Here is a 22,524-nt window from a genome sequence, read left to right as displayed (position 1 = left end):
GTTTCTGCTCCACACCAGCCTCCTCCCACCCGTCTTCATCTCACCCCATCACCATCTCCTTCTACTCCTGTCTCCCTCATGTGTTTATACAGCTTCCCCTTAAATGTATCTCTGCTATTCGTCTCAACCACTCCCTGTGGTAGCGAGTTCCACATTCTCACCACTCTCTGGGTAAAGAAGTTTCACCCCGACAGTGCAGCGCTCCCTCAGTACTGCCACCCCGACAGTGCGGTGCTCCCTCAGTACCGCCCCTCCGACAGAGCGGCGCTTCCTCAGTACTGCCCCTCCGACAGTGCAGCGCTCCCTCAGTACTGCCACCCCGACAGTGCGGCGCTCCCTCAGTACCGCCCCTCCGACAGAGCGGCGCGCCCTCAGTACTGCCCCTCTGACAGTGTGGGGCTCCCTCAGTACTGCCCCTCCGACAGTGTGGGGCTCCCTCAGTACCGCCCCTCCGACAGTGCGGCGCTCCCTCAGTAATGCACCGCCGACAGGGCGGCGCTCCCTCAGTACTGCCCCTCCGACAGTGCGGCACTCCCTCAGTACAGCCCCTCCGACAGTGTGGCGCTCCCTCAGTACTGCCCCTCCGACAGTGCAGCACTCCCTCAGTACTGCCCCTCCAACAGTGCAGCGCTCCCTCAGTACTGCCCGTCCGACAGTGTGGGACTCCCTCAGTAACGCCCCTCCGACAGTGGGGCGCTCCTTCAGTATTGCCCCTCCGACAGTGCGGCGCTCCCTCAGTACTGCCCGTCCGACAGTGTGGGGCTCCCTCAGTACTGCACCACCGACAGTGCGGCGCTCCCTCAGTACTGCCCCTCCGACAGTGCGGCGCTCCCTCAGTACAGCCCCTCCGACAGTGCGGCGCTCCCTCACTACTGCCCCTCCGACAGTGCGGCACTCCCTCAGTACTGCCCCACCGACAGTGCAGCGCTCCCTCAGTACTGCCCCTCTGACAGTGCAGCACTCCCTCAGTACTGCCCCTCCGACAGTGCGGCACTCCCTCAGTACTGCCCCACCGACAGTGCAGCGCTCCCTCAGTACTGCCCCTCCGACAGTGCAGCACTCCCTCAGTACTGCCCCTCCGACAGTGCGGCGCTCCCTCACTACTGCCCCTCCGACAGTGCGGCACTCCCTCAGTACTGCCCCTCTGACAGTGCAGCACTCCCTCAGTACTGCCCCTCCGACAGTGCAGCACTCCCTCAGTACTGCCCCCTCCAACAGTGCGGCGCTCAATCGGGGGAAGGGCAACAGGAGCCAATCATTCCCTTACCCACAATACATCTGTTCTGCCTCACTTACAGGTACAATACAAAAATACGCAATTACTTTGAGGGGTTGAGGTGCATCGGCCAAGCGGCCCCAGCCAATGAGGGCCCGAGCGCACAGCCTGAACCAGAGGGCGACCGGAGCTATTCGGCTACAGTCGTTATACTGCAGACAGGTAACCCTCACCAGCGCAAGAGAATGCACGCTTTTCAATTTCAGGCAACCCAGTGCAGGGGGGAGATTAACTCTGTATCTAACCCGTGCTGTACCTGCCCTGGGAGTGGTGATGGGACAATGTAGAGGGAGCTTTACTCTGTATCTAACCCGTGCTGTACCTGCCCCGGGAGTGTTTGATGGGACAGTGTAGAGGGAGCTTTACTCTGTATCTAACCCATGCTGTACCTGCCCTGGGAGTGTTTGATGGGACAGTGCAGAGGGAGCTTTACTCAGTATCTAACCCGTGCTGTACCTGCCCTGGGAGTGTTTGACGGGACAGTGTAGAGGGAGCTTTACTCTGTATCTAACCCGTGCTGTACCTGCCCTGGGAGTGTTTGATGGGACAGTGTAGAGGGGGCTTTACTCTGTCTCTAACCCGTGCTGTACCTGCCCTGGGAGTGTTTGATGGGACAGTGTAGAGGGAGCTTTACTCTGTATCTAACCCGTGCTGTACCTGCCCTGGGAGTGTTTGATGGGACAGTGTAGAGGGGGCTTTACTCTGTCTCTAACCCGTGCTGTACCTGCCCTGGGAGTGTTTGATGGGACAGTGTAGAGGGAGCTTTACTCTGTATCTAACCCGTGCTGTACCTGCCCTGGGAGTGTTTGATGGGACAGTGTAGAGGGGGCTTTACTCTGTCTCTAACCCGTGCTGTACCTGCCCTGGGAGTGTTTGATGGGACAGTGTAGAGGGAGCTTTACTCTGTATCTAACCCGTGCTGTACCTGCCCTGGGAGTGTTTGATGGGACAGTGTAGAGGGAGCTTTACTCTGTATCTAACCCGTGCTGTACCTGCCCTGGGAGTGTTTGATGGGACAGTGTAGAGGGGGCTTTACTCTGTCTCTAACCCGTGCTGTACCTGCCCTGGGAGTGTTTGATGGGACAGTGTAGAGGGAGCTTTACTCTGTATCTAACCCGTGCTGCACCTGCCCTGGGAGTGTTTGATGGGACAGTGTAGAGGGAGCTTTACTCTGTATCTAACCCGTGCTGTACCTGCCCTGGGAGTGGTGATGGGACAATGTAGAGGGAGCTTTACTCTGTATCTAACCCGTGCTGTACCTGCCCTGGGAGTGTTTGATGGGACAGTGTAGAGGGAGCTTTACTCTGTATCTAATCCGTGCTGTACCTGCCCTGGGAGTGTTTGACGGGACAGTGTAGAGGGAGCTTTACTCTGTATCTAACCCGTGCTGTACCTGCCCTGGGAGTGTTTGATGGGACAGTGTAGAGGGGGCTTTACTCTGTCTCTAACCCGTGCTGTACCTGCCCTGGGAGTGCTGGATGGGACAGTGTAGAGGGAGCTTTACTCTGTATCTAACCCGTGCTGTACCTGCCCTGGGAGTGTTTGATGGGACAGTGTAGAGGGAGCTTTACTCTGTATCTAACCCGTGCTGTACCTGCCCTGGGAGTGGTGATGGGACAATGTAGAGGGAGCTTTACTCTGTATCTAACCCGTGCTGTACCTGCCCTGGGAGTGTTTGATGGGACAGTGTAGAGGGAGCTTTACTCTGTATCTAACCCGTGCTGTACCTGCCCTGGGAGTGTTTGATGGGGCAGTGTAGAGGGAGCTTTACTCTGTATCTAACCCGTGCTGTACCTGCCCTGGGAGTGTTTGATGGGAGAGTGTAGAGGGAGCTTTACTTTGTATCTAACCCGTGCTGTACCTGCCCTGGGAGTGTTTGATGGGGCAGTGTAGAGGGAGCTTCACTCTATATCTAACCCATGCTGTGCCTGCCCTGGGAGTGTTTGATGGGACAGTGCAGAGGGAGCTTTACTCAGTATCTAACCCGTGCTGTACCTGCCCTGGGAGTGTTTGACGGGACAGTGTAGAGGGAGCTTTACTCTGTATCTAACCCGTGCTGTACCTGCCCTGGGAGTGTTTGATGGGACAGTGTAGAGGGGGCTTTACTCTGTCTCTAACCCGTGCTGTACCTGCCCTGGGAGTGTTTGATGGGACAGTGTAGAGGGAGCTTTACTCTGTATCTAACCCGGTGTAGAGGGAGCTTCACTCTATATCTAACCCATGCTGTATCTGCCCTGGGAGTGTTTGATGGGACAGTGCAGAGGGAGCTTTACCCTGTATCTAACCCGTGCTGTCCCTGCCCTGGGAGTGTTTGATGGGACAGTGTAGAGGGAGCTTTACTCTGTATCTAACCCGTGCTGTACCTGCCCTGGGTGTGTTTGATGGGACAGTGTAGAGGGAGCTTTACTCTGTATCTAACCCGTGCTGTACCTGCCCTGGGAGTGTTTGATGGGACAGTGTAGAGGGAGCTTTACTCTGTATCTAACCCGTGCTGTACCTGCCCTGGGAGTGTTTGATGGGGCAGTGTAGAGGGAGCTTCACTCTATATCTAACCCATGCTGTACCTGCCCTGGGAGTGTTTGATGGGACAGTGCAGAGGGAGCTTTACTCTGTATCTAACCCGTGCTGTACCTGCCCTGGGAGTGTTTGATGGGACTGTGTAGAGGGGGCTTTACTCTGTCTCTAACCCGTGCTGTACCTGCCCTGGGAGTGTTTGATGGGACAGTGTAGAGGGAGCTTTACTCTGTATCTAACCCGTGCTGTACCTGCCCTGGGAGTGTTTGATGGGACAGTGTAGAGGGGGCTTTACTCTGTCTCTAACCCGTGCTGTACCTGCCCTGGGAGTGTTTGATGGGACAGTGTAGAGGGAGCTTTACTCTGTATCTAACCCGTGCTGTACCTGCCCTGGGAGTGTTTGATGGGGCAGTGTAGAGGGAGCTTCACTCTATATCTAACCCATGCTGTATCTGCCCTGGGAGTGTTTGATGGGACAGTGCAGAGGGAGCTTTACCCTGTATCTAACCCGTGCTGTCCCTGCCCTGGGAGTGTTTGATGGGACAGTGTAGAGGGAGCTTTACTCTGTATCTAACCCGTGCTGTACCTGCCCTGGGTGTGTTTGATGGGACAGTGTAGAGGGAGCTTTACTCTGTATCTAACCCGTGCTGTACCTGCCCTGGGAGTGTTTGATGGGGCAGTGTAGAGGGAGCTTCACTCGAAATCTAACCCATGCTGTACCTGCCCTGGGAGTGTTTGATGGGACAGTGCAGAGGGAGCTTTACCCTGTATCTAACCCGTGCTGTCCCTGCCCTGGGAGTGTTTGATGGGACAGTGTAGAGGGAGCTTTACTCTGTATCTAACCCGTGCTGTACCTGCCCTGGGTGTGTTTGATGGGACAGTGTAGTGGGAGCTTTACTCTGTATCTAACCCGTGCTGTATTGCCCTGGGAGTGTTTGATGGGATAGTGTAGAGGGAGCTTTACTCTGTATCTAACCCGTGCTGTACCTCTCCTGGGAGTGTTTGATGGGACAGTGCAGAGGGAGCTTTACTCTGTATCTAACCCGTGCTGTACCTGCCCTGGGAGTGTTTGATGGGACAGTGTAGAGGCAGCTTTACTCTGTATCTAACCCGTGCTGTACCTGTCCTCGGAGTGTTTGATGGGACAGTGCAGAGGGAGCTTTACTCTGTATCTAGCCCGTGCTGTACCTGCCCTGGGAGTGTTTGATGGGACAGTGTAGAGGCAGCTTTACTCTGTATCTAACCCGTGCTGTACCTGCCCTGGGAGTGTTTGATGGGACAGTGTAGAGGGAGCTTTACTCTGTATCTAACCCGTGCTGTACCTGCCCTGGGAGTGTTTGATGGGACAGTGTAGAGGGAGCTTTACTCTGTATCTAACCCGTGCTGTACCTGCCCTGGGAGTGTTTGATGGGACAGTGTAGAGGGAGCTTTACTCTGTATCTAACCCGTGCTGTACCTGCCCTGTGAGTGTTTGATGGGACAGTGCAGAGGGAGCTTCACTCTGCATCTAACCTGTGCTGTACCTGCCCTGGGAGTGTTTGATGGGACAGTGTAGAGGGAGCTTTACTCTGTATCTAACCCCATGCTGTACCTGCCCTGGGAGTGTTTGATGGGACAGTGTAGAGGGAGCTTCACTCTGTATCTAACCCATGCTGTACCTGCCCTGGGAGTGTTTGATGGGACAGTGTAGAGGGAGCTTTACTCTGTATCTAACCCCGTGCTGTCCCTGCCCTGGGAGTGTTTGATGGGGACAGTGTAGAGGGAGCTTTGCTCTGTATCTTACCCGTGCTGTCCCTGCCCTGGGAGTGTTTGACGGGACAGTGTAGAGGGAGCTTTACTCTGTATCTATCCCGTGCTGTCCCTGCCCTGGGAGTGTTTGATGGGACAGTGTAGAGGGAGCTTTACTCTATATCTAACCCGTGCTGTCCCTGCCCTGGGAGTGTTTGATGGGACAGTGTAGAGGTAGCTTTACTCTGTATCTAACCCGTGCTGTACCTGCCCTGGGAGTGTTTGCTGGGGACAGTGTAGAGGGAGCTTTGCTCTGTATCTAACCCGTGCTGTCCCTGCCCTGGGAGTGTTTGATGGGACAGTGTAGAGGGAGCTTCACTCTGTATCTAATCCGTGCTGTACCTGCCCTGGGAGTGTTTGATGGTGACAGTGAAGAGGAAGCTTTACGCTGTATCTAACCCGTGCTGTACCTGCCCTGGGAGGGTTTGATGGGACAGTGTAGAGGGAGCTTTACTCTGTATCTAACCCGTGCTGTACCTGCCCCGGGAGTGTTTGATGGGACAGTGTAGAGGGAGCTTTACTCTGTATCTAACCCGTGCTGTACCTGCCCTGGGAGTGTTTGATGGGACAGTGTAGAGGGAGCTTTACTCTATATCTAACCCGTGCTGTACCTGCCCTGGGAGTGTTTGATGGGACTGTGTAGAGGGGGCTTTACTCTGTCTCTAACCCGTGCTGTACCTGCCCTGGGAGTGTTTGATGGGACAGTGTAGAGGGAGCTTTACTCTGTATCTAACCCGTGCTGTACCTGCCCTGGGAGTGTTTGATGGGACAGTGTAGAGGGGGCTTTACTCTGTCTCTAACCCGTGCTGTACCTGCCCTGGGAGTGTTTGATGGGACAGTGTAGAGGGAGATTTACTCTGTATCTAACCCGTGCTGTACCTGCCCTGGGAGTGTTTGATGGGGCAGTGTAGAGGGAGCTTCACTCTATATCTAACCCATGCTGTATCTGCCCTGGGAGTGTTTGATGGGACAGTGCAGAGGGAGCTTTACCCTGTATCTAACCCGTGCTGTCCCTGCCCTGGGAGTGTTTGATGGGACAGTGTAGAGGGAGCTTTACTCTGTATCTAACCCGTGCTGTACCTGCCCTGGGTGTGTTTGATGGGACAGTGTAGAGGGAGCTTTACTCTGTATCTAACCCGTGCTGTACCTGCCCTGGGAGTGTTTGATGGGGCAGTGTAGAGGGAGCTTCACTCGAAATCTAACCCATGCTGTACCTGCCCTGGGAGTGTTTGATGGGACAGTGCAGAGGGAGCTTTACCCTGTATCTAACCCGTGCTGTCCCTGCCCTGGGAGTGTTTGATGGGACAGTGTAGAGGGAGCTTTACTCTGTATCTAACCCGTGCTGTACCTGCCCTGGGTGTGTTTGATGGGACAGTGTAGTGGGAGCTTTACTCTGTATCTAACCCGTGCTGTATTGCCCTGGGAGTGTTTGATGGGATAGTGTAGAGGGAGCTTTACTCTGTATCTAACCCGTGCTGTACCTGTCCTGGGAGTGTTTGATGGGACAGTGCAGAGGGAGCTTTACTCTGTATCTAACCCGTGCTGTACCTGCCCTGGGAGTGTTTGATGGGACAGTGTAGAGGCAGCTTTACTCTGTATCTAACCCGTGCTGTACCTGTCCTCGGAGTGTTTGATGGGACAGTGCAGAGGGAGCTTTACTCTGTATCTAGCCCGTGCTGTACCTGCCCTGGGAGTGTTTGATGGGACAGTGTAGAGGCAGCTTTACTCTGTATCTAACCCGTGCTGTACCTGCCCTGGGAGTGTTTGATGGGACAATGTAGAGGGAGCTTTACTCTGTATCTAACCCGTGCTGTATTGCCCTGGGAGTGTTTGATGGGACAGTGTAGAGGGAGCTTTACTCTGTATCTAACCCGTGCTGTACCTGCCCTGGGAGTGTTTGATGGGACAGTGTAGAGGGAGCTTTACTCTGTATCTAACCCGTGCTGTACCTGCCCTGGGAGTGTTTGATGGGACAGTGTAGAGGGAGCTTTACTCTGTATCTAACCCGTGCTGTACCTGCCCTGTGAGTGTTTGATGGGACAGTGCAGAGGGAGCTTCACTCTGCATCTAACCTGTGCTGTACCTGCCCTGGGAGTGTTTGATGGGACAGTGTAGAGGGAGCTTTACTCTGTATCTAACCCCATGCTGTACCTGCCCTGGGAGTGTTTGATGGGACAGTGTAGAGGGAGCTTCACTCTGTATCTAACCCATGCTGTACCTGCCCTGGGAGTGTTTGATGGGACAGTGTAGAGGGAGCTTTACTCTGTATCTAACCCCGTGCTGTCCCTGCCCTGGGAGTGTTTGATGGGGACAGTGTAGAGGGAGCTTTGCTCTGTATCTTACCCGTGCTGTCCCTGCCCTGGGAGTGTTTGACGGGACAGTGTAGAGGGAGCTTTACTCTGTATCTATCCCGTGCTGTCCCTGCCCTGGGAGTGTTTGATGGGACAGTGTAGAGGGAGCTTTACTCTATATCTAACCCGTGCTGTCCCTGCCCTGGGAGTGTTTGATGGGACAGTGTAGAGGTAGCTTTACTCTGTATCTAACCCGTGCTGTACCTGCCCTGGGAGTGTTTGCTGGGGACAGTGTAGAGGGAGCTTTGCTCTGTATCTAACCCGTGCTGTCCCTGCCCTGGGAGTGTTTGATGGGACAGTGTAGAGGGAGCTTCACTCTGTATCTAATCCGTGCTGTACCTGCCCTGGGAGTGTTTGATGGTGACAGTGAAGAGGAAGCTTTACGCTGTATCTAACCCGTGCTGTACCTGCCCTGGGAGGGTTTGATGGGACAGTGTAGAGGGAGCTTTACTCTGTATCTAACCCGTGCTGTACCTGCCCCGGGAGTGTTTGATGGGACAGTGTAGAGGGAGCTTTACTCTGTATCTAACCCGTGCTGTACCTGCCCTGGGAGTGTTTGATGGGACAGTGTAGAGGGAGCTTTACTCTATATCTAACCCGTGCTGTACCTGCCCTGGGAGTGTTTGATGGGACAGTGTAGAGGGAGCTTTACTCTGTATCTAACCCGTGCTGTACCTGCCCCGGGAGTGTTTGATGGGACAGTGTAGAGGGAGCTTTACTCTGTATCTAACCCGTGCTGTACCTGCCCTGGGAGTGTTTGATGGGACAGTGTAGAGGGAGCTTTACTCTGTATCTAACCCGTGCTGTACCTGCCCTGGGAGTGTTTGATGGGACAGTGTAGAGGGAGCTTTACCCTGTATCTAACCCGTGCTGTCCCTGCCCTGGGAGTGTTTGATGGGACAGTGTAGAGGGAGCTTTACTCTGTATCTAACCCGTGCTGTACCTGCCCTGGGTGTGTTTGATGGGGCAGTGTAGAGGGAGCTTCACTCGAAATCTAACCCATGCTGTACCTGCCCTGGGAGTGTTTGATGGGACAGTGCAGAGGGAGCTTTACCCTGTATCTAACCCGTGCTGTCCCTGCCCTGGGAGTGTTTGATGGGACAGTGTAGAGGGAGCTTTACTCTGTATCTAACCCGTGCTGTACCTGCCCTGGGTGTGTTTGATGGGACAGTGTAGAGGGAGCTTTACTCTGTATCTAACCCATGCTGTATTGCCCTGGGAGTGTTTGATGGGATAGTGTAGAGGGAGCTTTACTCTGTATCTAACCCGTGCTGTACCTGTCCTGGGAGTGTTTGATGGGACAGTGCAGAGGGAGCTTTACTCTGTATCTAACCCGTGCTGTACCTGCCCTGGGAGTGTTTGATGGGACAGTGTAGAGGCAGCTTTACTCTGTATCTAACCCGTGCTGTACCTGTCCTCGGAGTGTTTGATGGGACAGTGCAGAGGGAGCTTTACTCTGTATCTAGCCCGTGCTGTACCTGCCCTGGGAGTGTTTGATGGGACAGTGTAGAGGCAGCTTTACTCTGTATCTAACCCGTGCTGTACCTGCCCTGGGAGTGTTTGATGGGACAATGTAGAGGGAGCTTTACTCTGTATCTAACCCGTGCTGTATTGCCCTGGGAGTGTTTGATGGGACAGTGTAGAGGGAGCTTTACTCTGTATCTAACCCGTGCTGTACCTGCCCTGGGAGTGTTTGATGGGACAGTGTAGAGGGAGCTTTACTCTGTATCTAACCCGTGCTGTACCTGCCCTGGGAGTGTTTGATGGGACAGTGTAGAGGAAGCTTTACTCTGTATCTAACCCGTGCTGTACCTGCCCTGGGAGTGTTTGATGGGACAGTGCAGAGGGAGCTTTACTCTGTATCTAACCCGTGCTGTACCTGCCCTGGGAGTGTTTGATGGGACAGTGTAGAGGGAGCTTTACTCTGTATCTAACCCGTGCTGTACCTGCCCTGTGAGTGTTTGATGGGACAGTGCAGAGGGAGCTTCACTCTGCATCTAACCTGTGCTGTACCTGCCCTGGGAGTGTTTGATGGGACAGTGTAGAGGGAGCTTTACTCTGTATCTAACCCCATGCTGTACCTGCCCTGGGAGTGTTTGATGGGACAGTGTAGAGGGAGCTTCACTCTGTATCTAACCCATGCTGTACCTGCCCTGGGAGTGTTTGATGGGGACAGTGTAGAGGGAGCTTTGCTCTGTATCTTACCCGTGCTGTCCCTGCCCTGGGAGTGTTTGACGGGACAGTGTAGAGGGAGCTTTACTCTGTATCTATCCCGTGCTGTCCCTGCCCTGGGAGTGTTTGATGGGACAGTGTAGAGGGAGCTTTACTCTATATCTAACCCGTGCTGTCCCTGCCCTGGGAGTGTTTGATGGGACAGTGTAGAGGTAGCTTTACTCTGTATCTAACCCGTGCTGTACCTGCCCTGGGAGTGTTTGCTGGGGACAGTGTAGAGGGAGCTTTGCTCTGTATCTAACCCGTGCTGTCCCTGCCCTGGGAGTGTTTGATGGGACAGTGTAGAGGGAGCTTCACTCTGTATCTAATCCGTGCTGTACCTGCCCTGGGAGTGTTTGATGGTGACAGTGAAGAGGAAGCTTTACGCTGTATCTAACCCGTGCTGTACCTGCCCTGGGAGGGTTTGATGGGACAGTGTAGAGGGAGCTTTACTCTGTATCTAACCCGTGCTGTACCTGCCCCGGGAGTGTTTGATGGGACAGTGTAGAGGGAGCTTTACTCTGTATCTAACCCGTGCTGTACCTGCCCTGGGAGTGTTTGATGGGACAGTGTAGAGGGAGCTTTACTCTATATCTAACCCGTGCTGTACCTGCCCTGGGAGTGTTTGATGGGACAGTGTAGAGGGAGCTTTACTCTGTATCTAACCCGTGCTGTACCTGCCCCGGGAGTGTTTGATGGGACAGTGTAGAGCGAGCTTTACTCTGTATCTAACCCGTGCTGTACCTGCCCTGGGAGTGTTTGATGGGACAGTGTAGAGGGAGCTTTACTCTGTATCTAACACGTGCTGTACCTGCCCTGGGAGTATTTGATGGGACAGTGTAGAGGGAGCTTTACTCTGTATCTAACCCGTGCTGTACCTGCCCTGGGAGTGTTTGATGGGCCAGTGTAGAGGGAGCTTTATTCTGTATCTAACCCGTGCTGTACCTGCCCTGGGAGTGTTTGATGGGACAGTGGAGATGGAGTAGGCCCCAGCCCACATGTGCTCTAATATCCAGCCCTTGGCGTTGACTGGTTTCGGTGCTGATATCTTGTGTTTGCTCCTCCCGGTGACAGGCCACGGTCCTCAGAACTCCTCGGTGGTGATGGTGGACGAGCTGATGCGTTCCTCTCCCCACAAGCTCACATTCCCTGAAGCCAGCCTGCGGATCATGATCACCCGCCACTTTGGTCCCAAGACCCGGCTCAGCATGGCCAGTCGCATGCTCATCAACGAGGTAGGACGCTCTCTGTGCAGGCACTCAGAGCAGGACAGGCCCAGGCTCCATCCTCGGCCTGTGCTCTGTTATCCCATCTCACACCCAGGCCTACCTGTGGCCGCAGCCCCCCTTGGGGTAGTTACATTGGAACATAAATAATAGGAGCAGGAGTCGGCCATTCAGCCCCTCGAGCCTGCTCCGCCTTTCAATGAGATCATGGCTGATCATCGACCTCAACTCCACTTTCCCGCCCGATCCCCACATCCCTCGATTCCCTTAATATCCCAAAATCTATCGACCTCAGTCTTGAATATACTCAACGACTGAGCCTCCACAGCCCTCTGGGGCAGAGAATTCCAAAGATTCACCGCCCTCTGAGTGAAGAAATTCCTCCTCATCTCAGTCCGAGATGGCCGACCCCTTATCCTGAGACTGTGACCCCTGGTTCTAGACTCTCCAGCCAGGGGAAACATCCTCCCTGCATCTACCCTGTCAAGCCCTGTAAGAATTTTGTATGTTTCAATGAGATCACCTCTCATTCTTGTAAACTCTGGAGAATATAGGCCGAGTCTACTCAATCTCTCCTCATAGGACAATCCACCCATCCCAGGAACCAGTCTGGTGAACCTTCGTTGCACTCCCTCAATGGCAAGTGTATCCTTCCTTAGGTAAGGAGACCAAAACTGTGCACAATACTCCAGGTGTGGTCTCACCAGGGCCCTATATAATTGCAGTATGACGTCTTTATTTGACCCTGAGCTTCCGACCACATATCCGCAGCATAACTAAGACCGGCGACTTCCACCTCTGTAACATCGCCCGTCTCTGCCCCGCCTCAGCTCATCCGCTGCTGAAACCCTCAACCATGCCTTTGTTGCCTCTAGACTTGACTATTTTAACACACTCCTGGCTGGCCTCCCACAGTCCACCCTACATAAACTTGAGGTCATCCAAAACTCGGCTGCCCCGTGTCCTAACTCGCACCAAGTCCCGTTCACCCATCACCCCAGTGCTCACTGACCGACATTGGCTCCCGGTTAAGCAACGCCTCGATTTCAAAATTCACATCCTCGTTTTCAAATCCCTCCCTGGCCTCGGCCCTCCCTATCTCTGTAACCTCGTCCAGCCCCTACAACCCTCCCTAGCTCTGTAACCTCCTCCAGCCCCCTACAACCCTCCCTATCTCTGTAACCTCCTCCAGCCCCTACAACCCTCCCTAGCTCTGTAACCTCCTCCAGCCCCTACAACCCTCCCTATCTCTGTAACCTCGTCCAGCCCCTACAACCCTCCCTAGCTCTGTAACCTCCTCCAGCCTCCTACAACCCTCCCTATCTCTGTAAACTTGTCCAGCCCCTACAACCCTCCCTATCTCTGTAACATCCTCCAGCCCCTACAACCCTCCATATCTCTGTAACCTCCTCCAGCCCCCTACAACCCTCCCTATCACTGTAACCTCCTCCAGCCCCTACAGCCCTCCCTATCTCTGTAACCTCCTCCAGCCCTACAACCCTCCCTAGCTCTGTAACCTCCTCCAGCCCCCTACAACCCTCCCTATCTCTGTAACCCCCTCCAGCCCCTACAACCCTCACTATCTCTGTAACCTCCTCCAGCCCGACAACCCTCCCTATCTCTGTAACCTCCTCCAGCCCCTACAACCCTCACTATCTCTGTAACCTCCTCCAGCCCGACAACCCTCCCTATCTCTGTAACCTCCTCCAGCCCCTACAACCCTCCCTATTTCTGTAACCTCCTCCAGTCCCTACAACCCTCCCTATCTCTGTAACCCCCTCCAGCCCCTACAACCCTCACTATCTCTGTAACCTCCTCCAGCCCCTACAACCCTCCCTATCTCTGTAACATCCTCCAGCCCCTACAACCCTCCCTATTTCTGTAACCTCCTCCAGTCCCTACAACCCTCCCGATCTCTGTAACCCCCTCCAGCCCCTACAACCCTCACTATCTCTGTAACCTCCTCCAGCCCCTACAACCCTCCCTATCTCTGTAACCTCGTCCAGCCCCGACAACCCTCCCTATCTCTGTAACCTCCTCCAGCCCCGACAACCCTCCCTATTTCTGTAAACTCCTCCAGTCCCTACAACCCTCCCTATCTCTGTAACCTCCTCCAGCCCCTACAACCCTCCCTATCTCTGTAACCTCCTCCAGCCCCTACAACCCTCCCTATCTCTGTAACCTCCTCCAGCCCCACAACCCTCCCTATCTCTGTAACCTCCTCCAGCCCCTACAATCCTCCCTATCTCTGTAACCTCCTCCAGCCCCTACAACCCTCCCTATCTCTGTAACCTCCTTCAGCCCCTACAACCCTCCCTATCCCTGTAACCTCCTCCAGCCCCTACAACCCTCCCTATCTCTGTAACCTCCTCCAGCCCCTACAACCCTCCCAAGCTCTGTAACCTCCTCCAGCCCCTACAACCCTCCCTATCTCTGTAACCTCCTCCAGTCCCTACAACCCTCCCTATCTCTGTAACCTCCTCCAGCCCCTACAACCCTCCCTATCTCTGTAACCTCCTCCAGCCCCTACAACCCTCCCTATCTCTGTAACCTCCTCCAGTCCCTACAACCCTCCCTATTTCTGTAACCTCCTCCAGTCCCTACAACCCTCCCTAGCTCTGTAACCTCCTCGCCCCCCTCCCTATCTCTGTAACCTCCTCCAGCCCCTACAACCCTCCCTATCTCTGTAACCTCCTCCAGCCCCTACAACCCTCCCTATCTCTGTAACCTCCTCCAGCCCCTACAACCCTCCCTATCTCTGTAACCTCCTCCAGCCCCTACAACCCTCCCTATCTCTGTAACCTCCTCCAGTCCCTACAACCCCTCCCTATCTCTGTAACCTCCTCCAGTCCCTACAACCCTCCCTATCTCTGTAACCTCCTCCAGCCCCTACAACCCTCCCTATCTCTGTAACCTCCTCCAGCCCCTACAACCCTCCCTATCTCTGTAACCTCCTCCAGCCCCTACAACCCTCCCTATCTCTGTAACCTCCTCCAGCACCTACAACCCTCCCTATCTCTGTAACCTCCTCCAGCCCCTACAACCCTCCCTATCTCTGTAACCTCCTCCAGCACCTACAACCCTCCCTGTCTCTGTAACCTCCTCCAGCCCATACAACCCTCCCTATCTCTGTAACCTCCTCCAGCCCCACAACCCTCCCTATCTCTGTAACCTCCTCTGGCCCCTACAACCCTCCCTATCTCTCTAACCTCCTCCAGCCCCTACAACCCTCCCTATCTCTGTAACCTCCTCCAGTCCCACAAACCTCCCTATCTCTGTAACCTCCTCCAGCCTCCACAACCCTCCCTACCTCTGTAACCTCCTCCAGCCCCTACAACCCTCCCTATCTCTGTAACCTCCTCCAGCCCTACAACCCTCCCTATCTCTGTAACCTCCTCCGGCCCCTACAACCCTCCCTATCTTTGTAACCTCCTCCAGCCCTCCAACCCTCCCTATCTCTGTAACCTCCTCCAGCCCCACAACCCTCCCTATCTCTGTAACCTCCTCTGGCACGTGCAACCCTCCCTATCTCTGTAACCTCCTCCAGCCCCTACAACCCTCACTATCTCTGTAACCTCCTCCAGCCCCTACAACCCTCCCTATCTCTGTACCCTCCTCCAGCACCTACAACCCTCCCTGTCTCTGTAACCTCCTCCAGCCCCTACAACCCTCCCTATCTCTGTAACCTCCTCCAGCCCCTACAACCCTCCCTATCTCTGTAACCTCCTCCAGCCCCGACAACTCTCCCTATCTCTGTAACCTCCTCCAGCCCCACAACCCTCCCTATCTCTGTAACCTCCTCCAGCCCCACAACCCTCCCTATCTCTGTAACCTCCTCCAGCCCTACAACCCTCCCTATCTCTGTAACCTCCTCCGGCCCCTACAACCCTCCCTATCTCTGTAACCTCCTCCAGCCCCACAACCCTCCCTATCTCTGTAACCTCCTCTGGCCCCTACAACCCTCCCTATCTCTGTAACCTCCTCCAGCCCCTACAACCCTCCCTATCTCTGTAACCTCCTCCAGCCCCTACAACCCTCCCTATCTCTGTAACCTCCTCCAGCACCTACAACCCTCCCTGTCTCTGTAACCTCCTCCAGCCCCTACAACCCTCCCTATCTCTGTAACCTCCTCCAGCCCCACAACACTCCCTATCTCTGTAACCTCCTCTGGCCCCTACAACCCTCCCTATCTCTGTAACCTCCTCCAGCCCCTACAACCCTCCCTATCTCTGTAACCTCCTCCAGCCCCTACAACCCTCCCTATCTCTGTAACCTCCTCCAGTCCCACAAACCTCCCTATCTCTGTTACCTCCTCCAGCCTCTACAACCCTCCCTATCTCTGTAACCTCCTCCAGCCCCTACAACCCTCCCTATCTCTGCAACCTCCTCCAGTCCCACAAACCTCCCTATCTCTGTAACCTCCTCCAGCCCCTACAACCCTCCCTATCTCCGTAACCTCCTCCAGCCTCTACAACCCTCCCTACCTCTGTAACCTCCTCCAGCTCCTACACCCCTCCCTATCTCTGTAACCTCCTCCAGCCCCACAACCCTCCCTATCTCTGTAACCTCCTCCAGCCCTACAACCCTCCCTATCTCTGTAACCTCCTCCGGCCCCTACAACCCTCCCTATCTCTGTAACCTCCTCCAGCCCCACAACCCTCCCTATCTCTGTAGCCTCCTCTGGCCCCTACAACCCTCCCTATCTTTGTAACCTCCTCCAGCCCCTACAACCCTCCCTGTCTCTGTAACCTCCTCCAGCCCCTACAACCCTCCCTATCTCTGTAACCTCCTCCAGCACCTACAACCCTCCCTGTCTCTGTAACCTCCTCCAGCCCCTACAACCCTCCCTATCTCTGTAACCTCCTCCAGCCCCACAACCCTCCCTATCTCTGTAACCTCCTCTGGCCCCTACAACCCTCCCTATCTCTGTAACCTCCTCCAGCCCCTACAACCCTCCCTATCTCTGTAACCTCCTCCAGCCCCTACAACCCTCCCTATCTCTGTAACCTCCTCCAGCCTCTACAACCCTCCCTACCTCTGTAACCTCCTCCAGCTCCTACACCCTTCCCTATCTCTGTAACCTCCTCCAGCCAGCATTCCTGCTCCTGATCGCTGTCCAGCAACTGCTGTGTGTGTGAGTGTGTCGTCGGGGGACGACGAGATTGAGGTCGCGACGCCTCCGCAGTCGAATAGCCCGCCGGCTGGGCTGACAGATGAAGACTGGGTGAAGCGGCTGAGGTACTGGACGGCGGCTGAAGCTGGTGAGAGGCCCACGCGCTCTCCAGCTTGCAAGTTCGTGTACTTCGGGAGCGGAGAATTGACCCATCCCTTTCTCCCCTCCCCACTGCCCCCTCCCCCACAGAGGCAGCGCCTGATTCGTAGCAAGGCAGGCAACGGCGAGCCGGAAGTCTCGGTCAGGATCCCGGAGAAGCAAGCCGTGGAGAACGGGGCGAGCGGCGGCGGCGAGGCGGGGCGGAGTCGAGGGGACGGCCCTCCCGAGGGCGATGGCTCCCCCGCCGCGGACCAGGGGGAGCCCGAGGAGGCAGCCAGGAAGGAGAGCGGGGAACGGGAGAGGGACGGACCGCTCGTCCCCTTCAAAATACCAGGTAACGGGGGTGGGGTCTGGGGTCGGGTTGTCGGTCGCAAAGGGGTCGAGGGCGAATTTGGTGTCTGGATTTTTTACCAGTATTCAGGGAGTGGCTATCGCAATGACCGGACGTTGAACCATAAGGTTTACGGGAGATGTGTCACTGTGTTGTGATGATGGCTTGTGTTGGGACATCAACAGGAAGCAAGATTCAGTCACCATAATCCCACCGAATCCTCGGCTCCAGTCTCGGTATCAGCCGTGGCTCGGAGGGTAGCTCTCTCTCGCCTCTGAGTCAGAGGGTCGTGGGTTCGAGCCCCCACTCTAGAGACTTGAGCTCCACAATCCAGGCCCGACACTCCACATGGCCAGTACTGAGGGAGCGCCATACTGTCGGAGGGTCAGTACTGAGGGAGCGCCGCACTGTCGGAGGGGCAGTACTGAGGGAGCACCGCACTGTCGGAGGGTCAGTACTGAGGGAGCGCCGCACTGTCGGAGGGGCAGTACTGAGGGAGCGCCGCACTGTCGGAGGGGCAGTACTGAGGGAGCGAGGCACTGTCGAAGGGGCACTACAGAGGTAGTGCCGCACCGTCGGAGGGGCAGTACTGGGGGAGCGCCGCACTGTCAGAGGGTCAGTACTGAGGGAGTGAGGCACTGTCGGAGGGGCAGTACGGAGGGAGTGCCGCACCGTCGGAGGGGCAGTACTGAGGGAGCGCCGCACTGTCGGAGGGGCAGTACTGAGGGAGCGCCGCACTGTCGGAGGGTCAGTACTGAGGGCGCGCCGCACTGTCGGAGAGGCAGTACTGAGGGAGCGCCGCACTGTCGGAGGGGCAGTACTGAGGGAGCGCCGCACTGTCGGAGAGGCAGTACTGAGGGAGCGCCGCACTGTCGGAGGCGCAGTGCTGAGGGAGCGCCACACTGTCGGAGGGGCAGTACTGAGGGAGCGCCGCACTGTCGGAGGGGCAGTGAAGCGCTTTGGGACGTCCTGGCATGGTGAAAGGTGATATATAAATGCTAGTCTTCCTTCATTGCACCGAGATGCAATAAGTCAGAATCCAAGCAATTTCACAGAGAACGCCAAAGGAAGATAAAAAATATCACCCAGCCCAACATCCCACTCACCCAGCCCAACATCCCACTCACCCAGCCCAACATCACCCGGTCGAACGTCCATCTCACCCAGTCCACCCTGGGTGAGATCGGAAATTGCCGTGCATATATGAAGCCAATCCAACTGTGCCACCTGGAGGACATCTGAAGCATTGACCCCCAATCACTTGTTGCCCACATTGCCTCTTTGCCTTGTCACAATGAATGGTAGGACCCTAGGAAGGACAGAGGGTCAGAGGGACCTTGGTGTGCATGTACATAGATCCCTGAAGGCAGCAGGACAGGTAGATAAAGTGGTTAAAAAGGCATATGGGATACTTGCCTTCATTAGCCGAGGCATAGAATATAAGAGCAGGGAGGTTATGATGGAGCTGTACAAAACGCTAGTTAGGCCACAGCTGGAATACTGTGTGCAGTTCTGGTCGCCACACTATAGGAAGGATGTGATTGCATTGGAGAGGGTGCAGAGGAGATTCACCAGGATGTTACCTGGGCTGGAGCGTTTCAGCTATGAAGAGAGACTGGACAGGCTGGGGTTGTTTTCCTTGGAGCAGAGAAGGCTGAGGGGGGACCTGATTGAGGTGTACAAAATTATGAGGGGCATAGATAGGGTAGATAGAAAGGAACTTTTTCCCTTAGTAGAGGGGTCAATAACCAGGGGGCATAGTTTCAAGGTAAGGGGCAGGAGGTTTAGAGGGGATTTGAGGAAAACTTTTTCACCCAGAGGGTGGTTGGAATCTGGAACTCACTGCCTGAAAGGGTGGTAGAGGCAGGAACCCTCACAACATTCAAGAAGCATTTAGATGAGCACTTGAAACGCCATAGCATACAAGGCCACGGACCAAGTGCTGGAAAATGGGATTAGATTAGACAGGGCTTGATGGCCGGCGCGGACACGATGGGCTGAAGGGCCTCTTTCTGTGCTGTATAACTCTATGACTCTATGACCTGTGCCTCTTGTTTCCCTTTAATCGACAGACGAATGGTGCGATGTGGTTAAGTGGCTGGTCTCTTGGCCGCTGGGCTTCCTGTTGTATTACACCGTGCCCAACTGTGCCGAGCCTCGCTGGGAGAAGTGGTTCATGGCCACCTTCATCTTCTCCACCCTCTGGATTGGCCTCTTCTCCTACATTATGGTCTGGATGGTAAGGCTGGCTCAATACTCACACTTTGCTCGTGAGGCACGATCTCCGTGTAAGGATGGAGGCGCTGAGCCAATCGCTCAAGCTGAGGAAGTGAGGTGCTTCCGATGAGGCAGTAGAGAGTGTTCAGGGCAAAAGGGAATGAGAAAGAGCTTAGCTTCCTCATCAAGATTTTTTAAAAGATCTTGGTCCCAGATCCCTCACGGAGGAAATAGGCTACCCTTGTGGTACTAGGCCCCACACAGAGCAGGAATTGTAGAGGGAGCCTTACACTGTATCTAACCCGTGCTGTCCCTGCCCTGGGAGTGTTTGATGGGACAGTGTAGAGGGAGCTTTACTCTGTATCTAACCTATGCTGTACCTGCCCTGGGAGTGTTTGATGGGACAGTGTAGAGGGAGCTTTACTCTGTGTCTAACCCGTGCTGTACCTGCCCTGGCAGTGTTTGATGGGACAGTGTAGAGGGAGCTTTACTCTGTATCTAACCTGTGCTGTACCTGCCCTGGGAGTGTTTGATGGGGACTGTTAGATCCGTGATTCTGAGAGTATGATGTTTTTCAATAACTACACGGATGCTGTAACTTAACAATCAACAGGTGTTTACTGGAGTAGGGTAGTCTCAAGACTGGGGGTACAGAGGCATGCTCAAGGCTTATATACAGGTGTGGTCATTGCCGGTACTACAGTATACAGGAGCTGTAAAAGCAGTTCTCTCTTAAAGGTACATACACTACAATTCCTCCCCTTTTAGATTAGCAGTACCCATAATATTCAAACAACAATTAACACTTTAACATGCACATTAAACAACAATAGTCCATTTATAGATTCAGTCTTTGGGGCGGCTTCCTGACCCTTTCGGGATAGCGCCTTTCCTGAGGTTCTTGTTCTTGGTGCGGAGGCGATTCTGGCCCCTTTTCGTCGGTTAGTTCATCGGTTTCCACTGCTGCTGGTTCTGAGGTAGATGCTACCGGTATGTCGGGTTCATCCCCAGGTACTCGAGACATGGGGTTGACTCGTTCCTGTGACGCGAAGATCTGATCGACGTGGCGTCTCACAATGTTCTCCCCGACATCCACTGTGTACATTAATGGCCCCTGCCTTGTGCATATCGTTCCGGGTTGCCATTTCTCTGTTCGGTAGTCACGGGCCAAGACTGGTTGTCCTACATTGAAGCTCCTTGTCGGCTTCTCATTGATGTGCTGGAATTGTTTATCCTCAACATTTCTTCGCACATTTGGTCTGAGCAAATCCAGACAAGATCTCAACCTTCGGTTAAAGAACATCATGGCCGGGGTCTGGTTGGTAACTGCATGTGTCGCATTTCTGTAGGCTAATAGGAAATTGTCCACCTTATGCTGTAGTGGAATTTCATCGTCGCACATGGCCTTTATCGCCTTTTTAAAGGTTTGTACGAACCTCTCAGCCAATCCATTTGTGGCTGGATGATACGGGGCGGATGTGTAATGCCTTACCCCATTCCTTCTCATAAATTTCCGAAAATCTTCGGACACAAACTGTGGTCCATTATCAGAGCAAATCTGCTCTGGCAAGCCGTTCCTGGCAAATATGGTCCGTAGGACTGCAATCGTTTTCTCTGTAGTAGTTGAGGACATTTTTATCACCTCAGGCCATTTCGAGTGAGCATCCACTGCTATTAATAACATTGAGTCCATGAATGGACCAGCAAAATCAATATGCACCCGTTGCCATGGAGAGGAGGGCCACTCCCATGGGTGTAGAGGGGCATGTGGTGGTGCATTTTGGACCTTCTGGCATCCTGAGCAGCTCTTGGTTAGGTCCTCGATTTGTTGATCGATCCCCGGCCACCACACATAAGCCCTAGCAAGGCTTTTCATTTTCACCCCTCCCAGATGACCTTCATGAAGCTCATTTAGCACTCTCTCCCTTAACTTAGGTTGAATCACCACTCTGGATCCACACATCACTGTCCCCTGGCATACTGACAGCTGTTCTCTTCTGGATGAGAATGCTGGCAACAGTGAGTCGCCATGTGTTGACCATCCCCTCACCGTCAAATCATATACCCGAGACAGCGTCGGATCATTGCGGGTCTCCTTCTCTATATCCATGTTAGTTACTGGCAATCGTTCAATTATTGACGAATAAAATATCTCGATAGGGTCCACTGCTGGTGCTTCCTCCACAGTAGGCAGTGGCAGGCGTGATAGCCCATCAGCGTTTCCATGCTGTTTCGTGCCTTTATATTCTATTTCATATTGGTTCGCCCCTAGAAAAAGGGACCATCTTTGTAACCGTTGTGCAGTCATCACCGGAACGCCCTTCTTTGGATTAAAGATGGAGACAAGTGGTTGGTGGTCAGTCAGCAAGGTGAACTTCTGCCCATGCAGATAGTGGTTGAATTTTTTTACTCCCCATACTAGGCTGAGGGCCTCCCTGTCAATCTGGGCGTAGTTGCGCTCGGCTGAGGTTAGTGACCGAGACGCAAAGGCTACTGGCCTCTCCAACCCGTCTGGGAATTTGTGCGACAGCACCGCTCCAATACCATAGGGTGATGCATCACATGCCAAACGAATTGGTAGTGCTGGGTTGAAATGGGCCAACACCTCTTTTGATGTGATCAATTCTTTGCACGTCTGGAAAGCTCGTTTACGTTCGTCATTCCACTTCCATGGTACCCCTGTTTGCAGTAGGGTGTTCAGTGGGTGTAATACCGTGGACAAATTTGGTAAGAACTTATGGTAGTAGTTCACCAGCCCGAGGAACGACCTCAGTTGTGACACATTTTCCGGTGCTGGAGCCTTGACTACTGCCTCAATCTTTTCAGGGGACTTATGTAACCCCTCTTCATCGATAACGTGGCCACAATACAAGATCTGCTTCTGGAAAAACTCGCACTTGTGGCGATTAGCTCGTAGCCCATATTCCTTTAATCTAGTGAGCACCTTCTCCAAGTTGGCGAGGTGATCACTGTCATTTTCGCCCGTGACCAGGATGTCGTCCAAATAACACTGGGTCCCTGGAATCCCTTGCAGGACTTGATCCATCGCCCTTTGCCAACTAGCCGGAGCCGATGCTACCCCGAACACCAGCCGGTTGTATTGGTAGAGACCTTTATGAGTGTTGATCGTGAGGTATTGTTTCGAGGCTTCTTCTATCTCCATTTGCAAGTACGCCTGGGCTAGATCAATTTTGGTGAAGCATTTACCTCCAGATAGCGAGGTGAAAATATCCTCAATTCGTGGAAGCGGATATTGTACCGTGTGAAGGACTGGGTTCACTGTCACCTTAAAATCCCCACAGATGCGGACCTTCTTTGGTTCCCCAGGCGTATTACTC

General features: G+C 54.2%; 1 protein-coding gene across 1 annotated transcript in view; it reads left to right on the top strand.

The window, feature by feature from the left end:
- The window catches only part of LOC147092975 (sodium/potassium/calcium exchanger 3-like), a 96,133-nt gene that overhangs the window by 27,013 nt on the left and 46,596 nt on the right, over positions 1 to 22,524 (top strand). The window contains exons 8-11 of the mRNA XM_085976305.1: positions 1,299 to 1,438; positions 11,215 to 11,375; positions 16,729 to 16,972; positions 19,042 to 19,208. Of these exons, the coding sequence (XP_085832431.1) occupies positions 1,299 to 1,438; positions 11,215 to 11,375; positions 16,729 to 16,972; positions 19,042 to 19,208 (712 nt within the window). The remainder of the gene's footprint in view (positions 1 to 1,298; positions 1,439 to 11,214; positions 11,376 to 16,728; positions 16,973 to 19,041; positions 19,209 to 22,524) is intronic.

Source organism: Somniosus microcephalus, unplaced genomic scaffold (assembly GCF_052327205.1).
Source record: "Somniosus microcephalus isolate GS21.2 unplaced genomic scaffold, FLI_Smic_1.0 unresolved_chr2, whole genome shotgun sequence".
In the NCBI taxonomy this organism is placed as follows: domain Eukaryota; kingdom Metazoa; phylum Chordata; class Chondrichthyes; order Squaliformes; family Somniosidae; genus Somniosus; species Somniosus microcephalus.
This window is presented reverse-complemented; position numbering and strand designations above follow the sequence as displayed.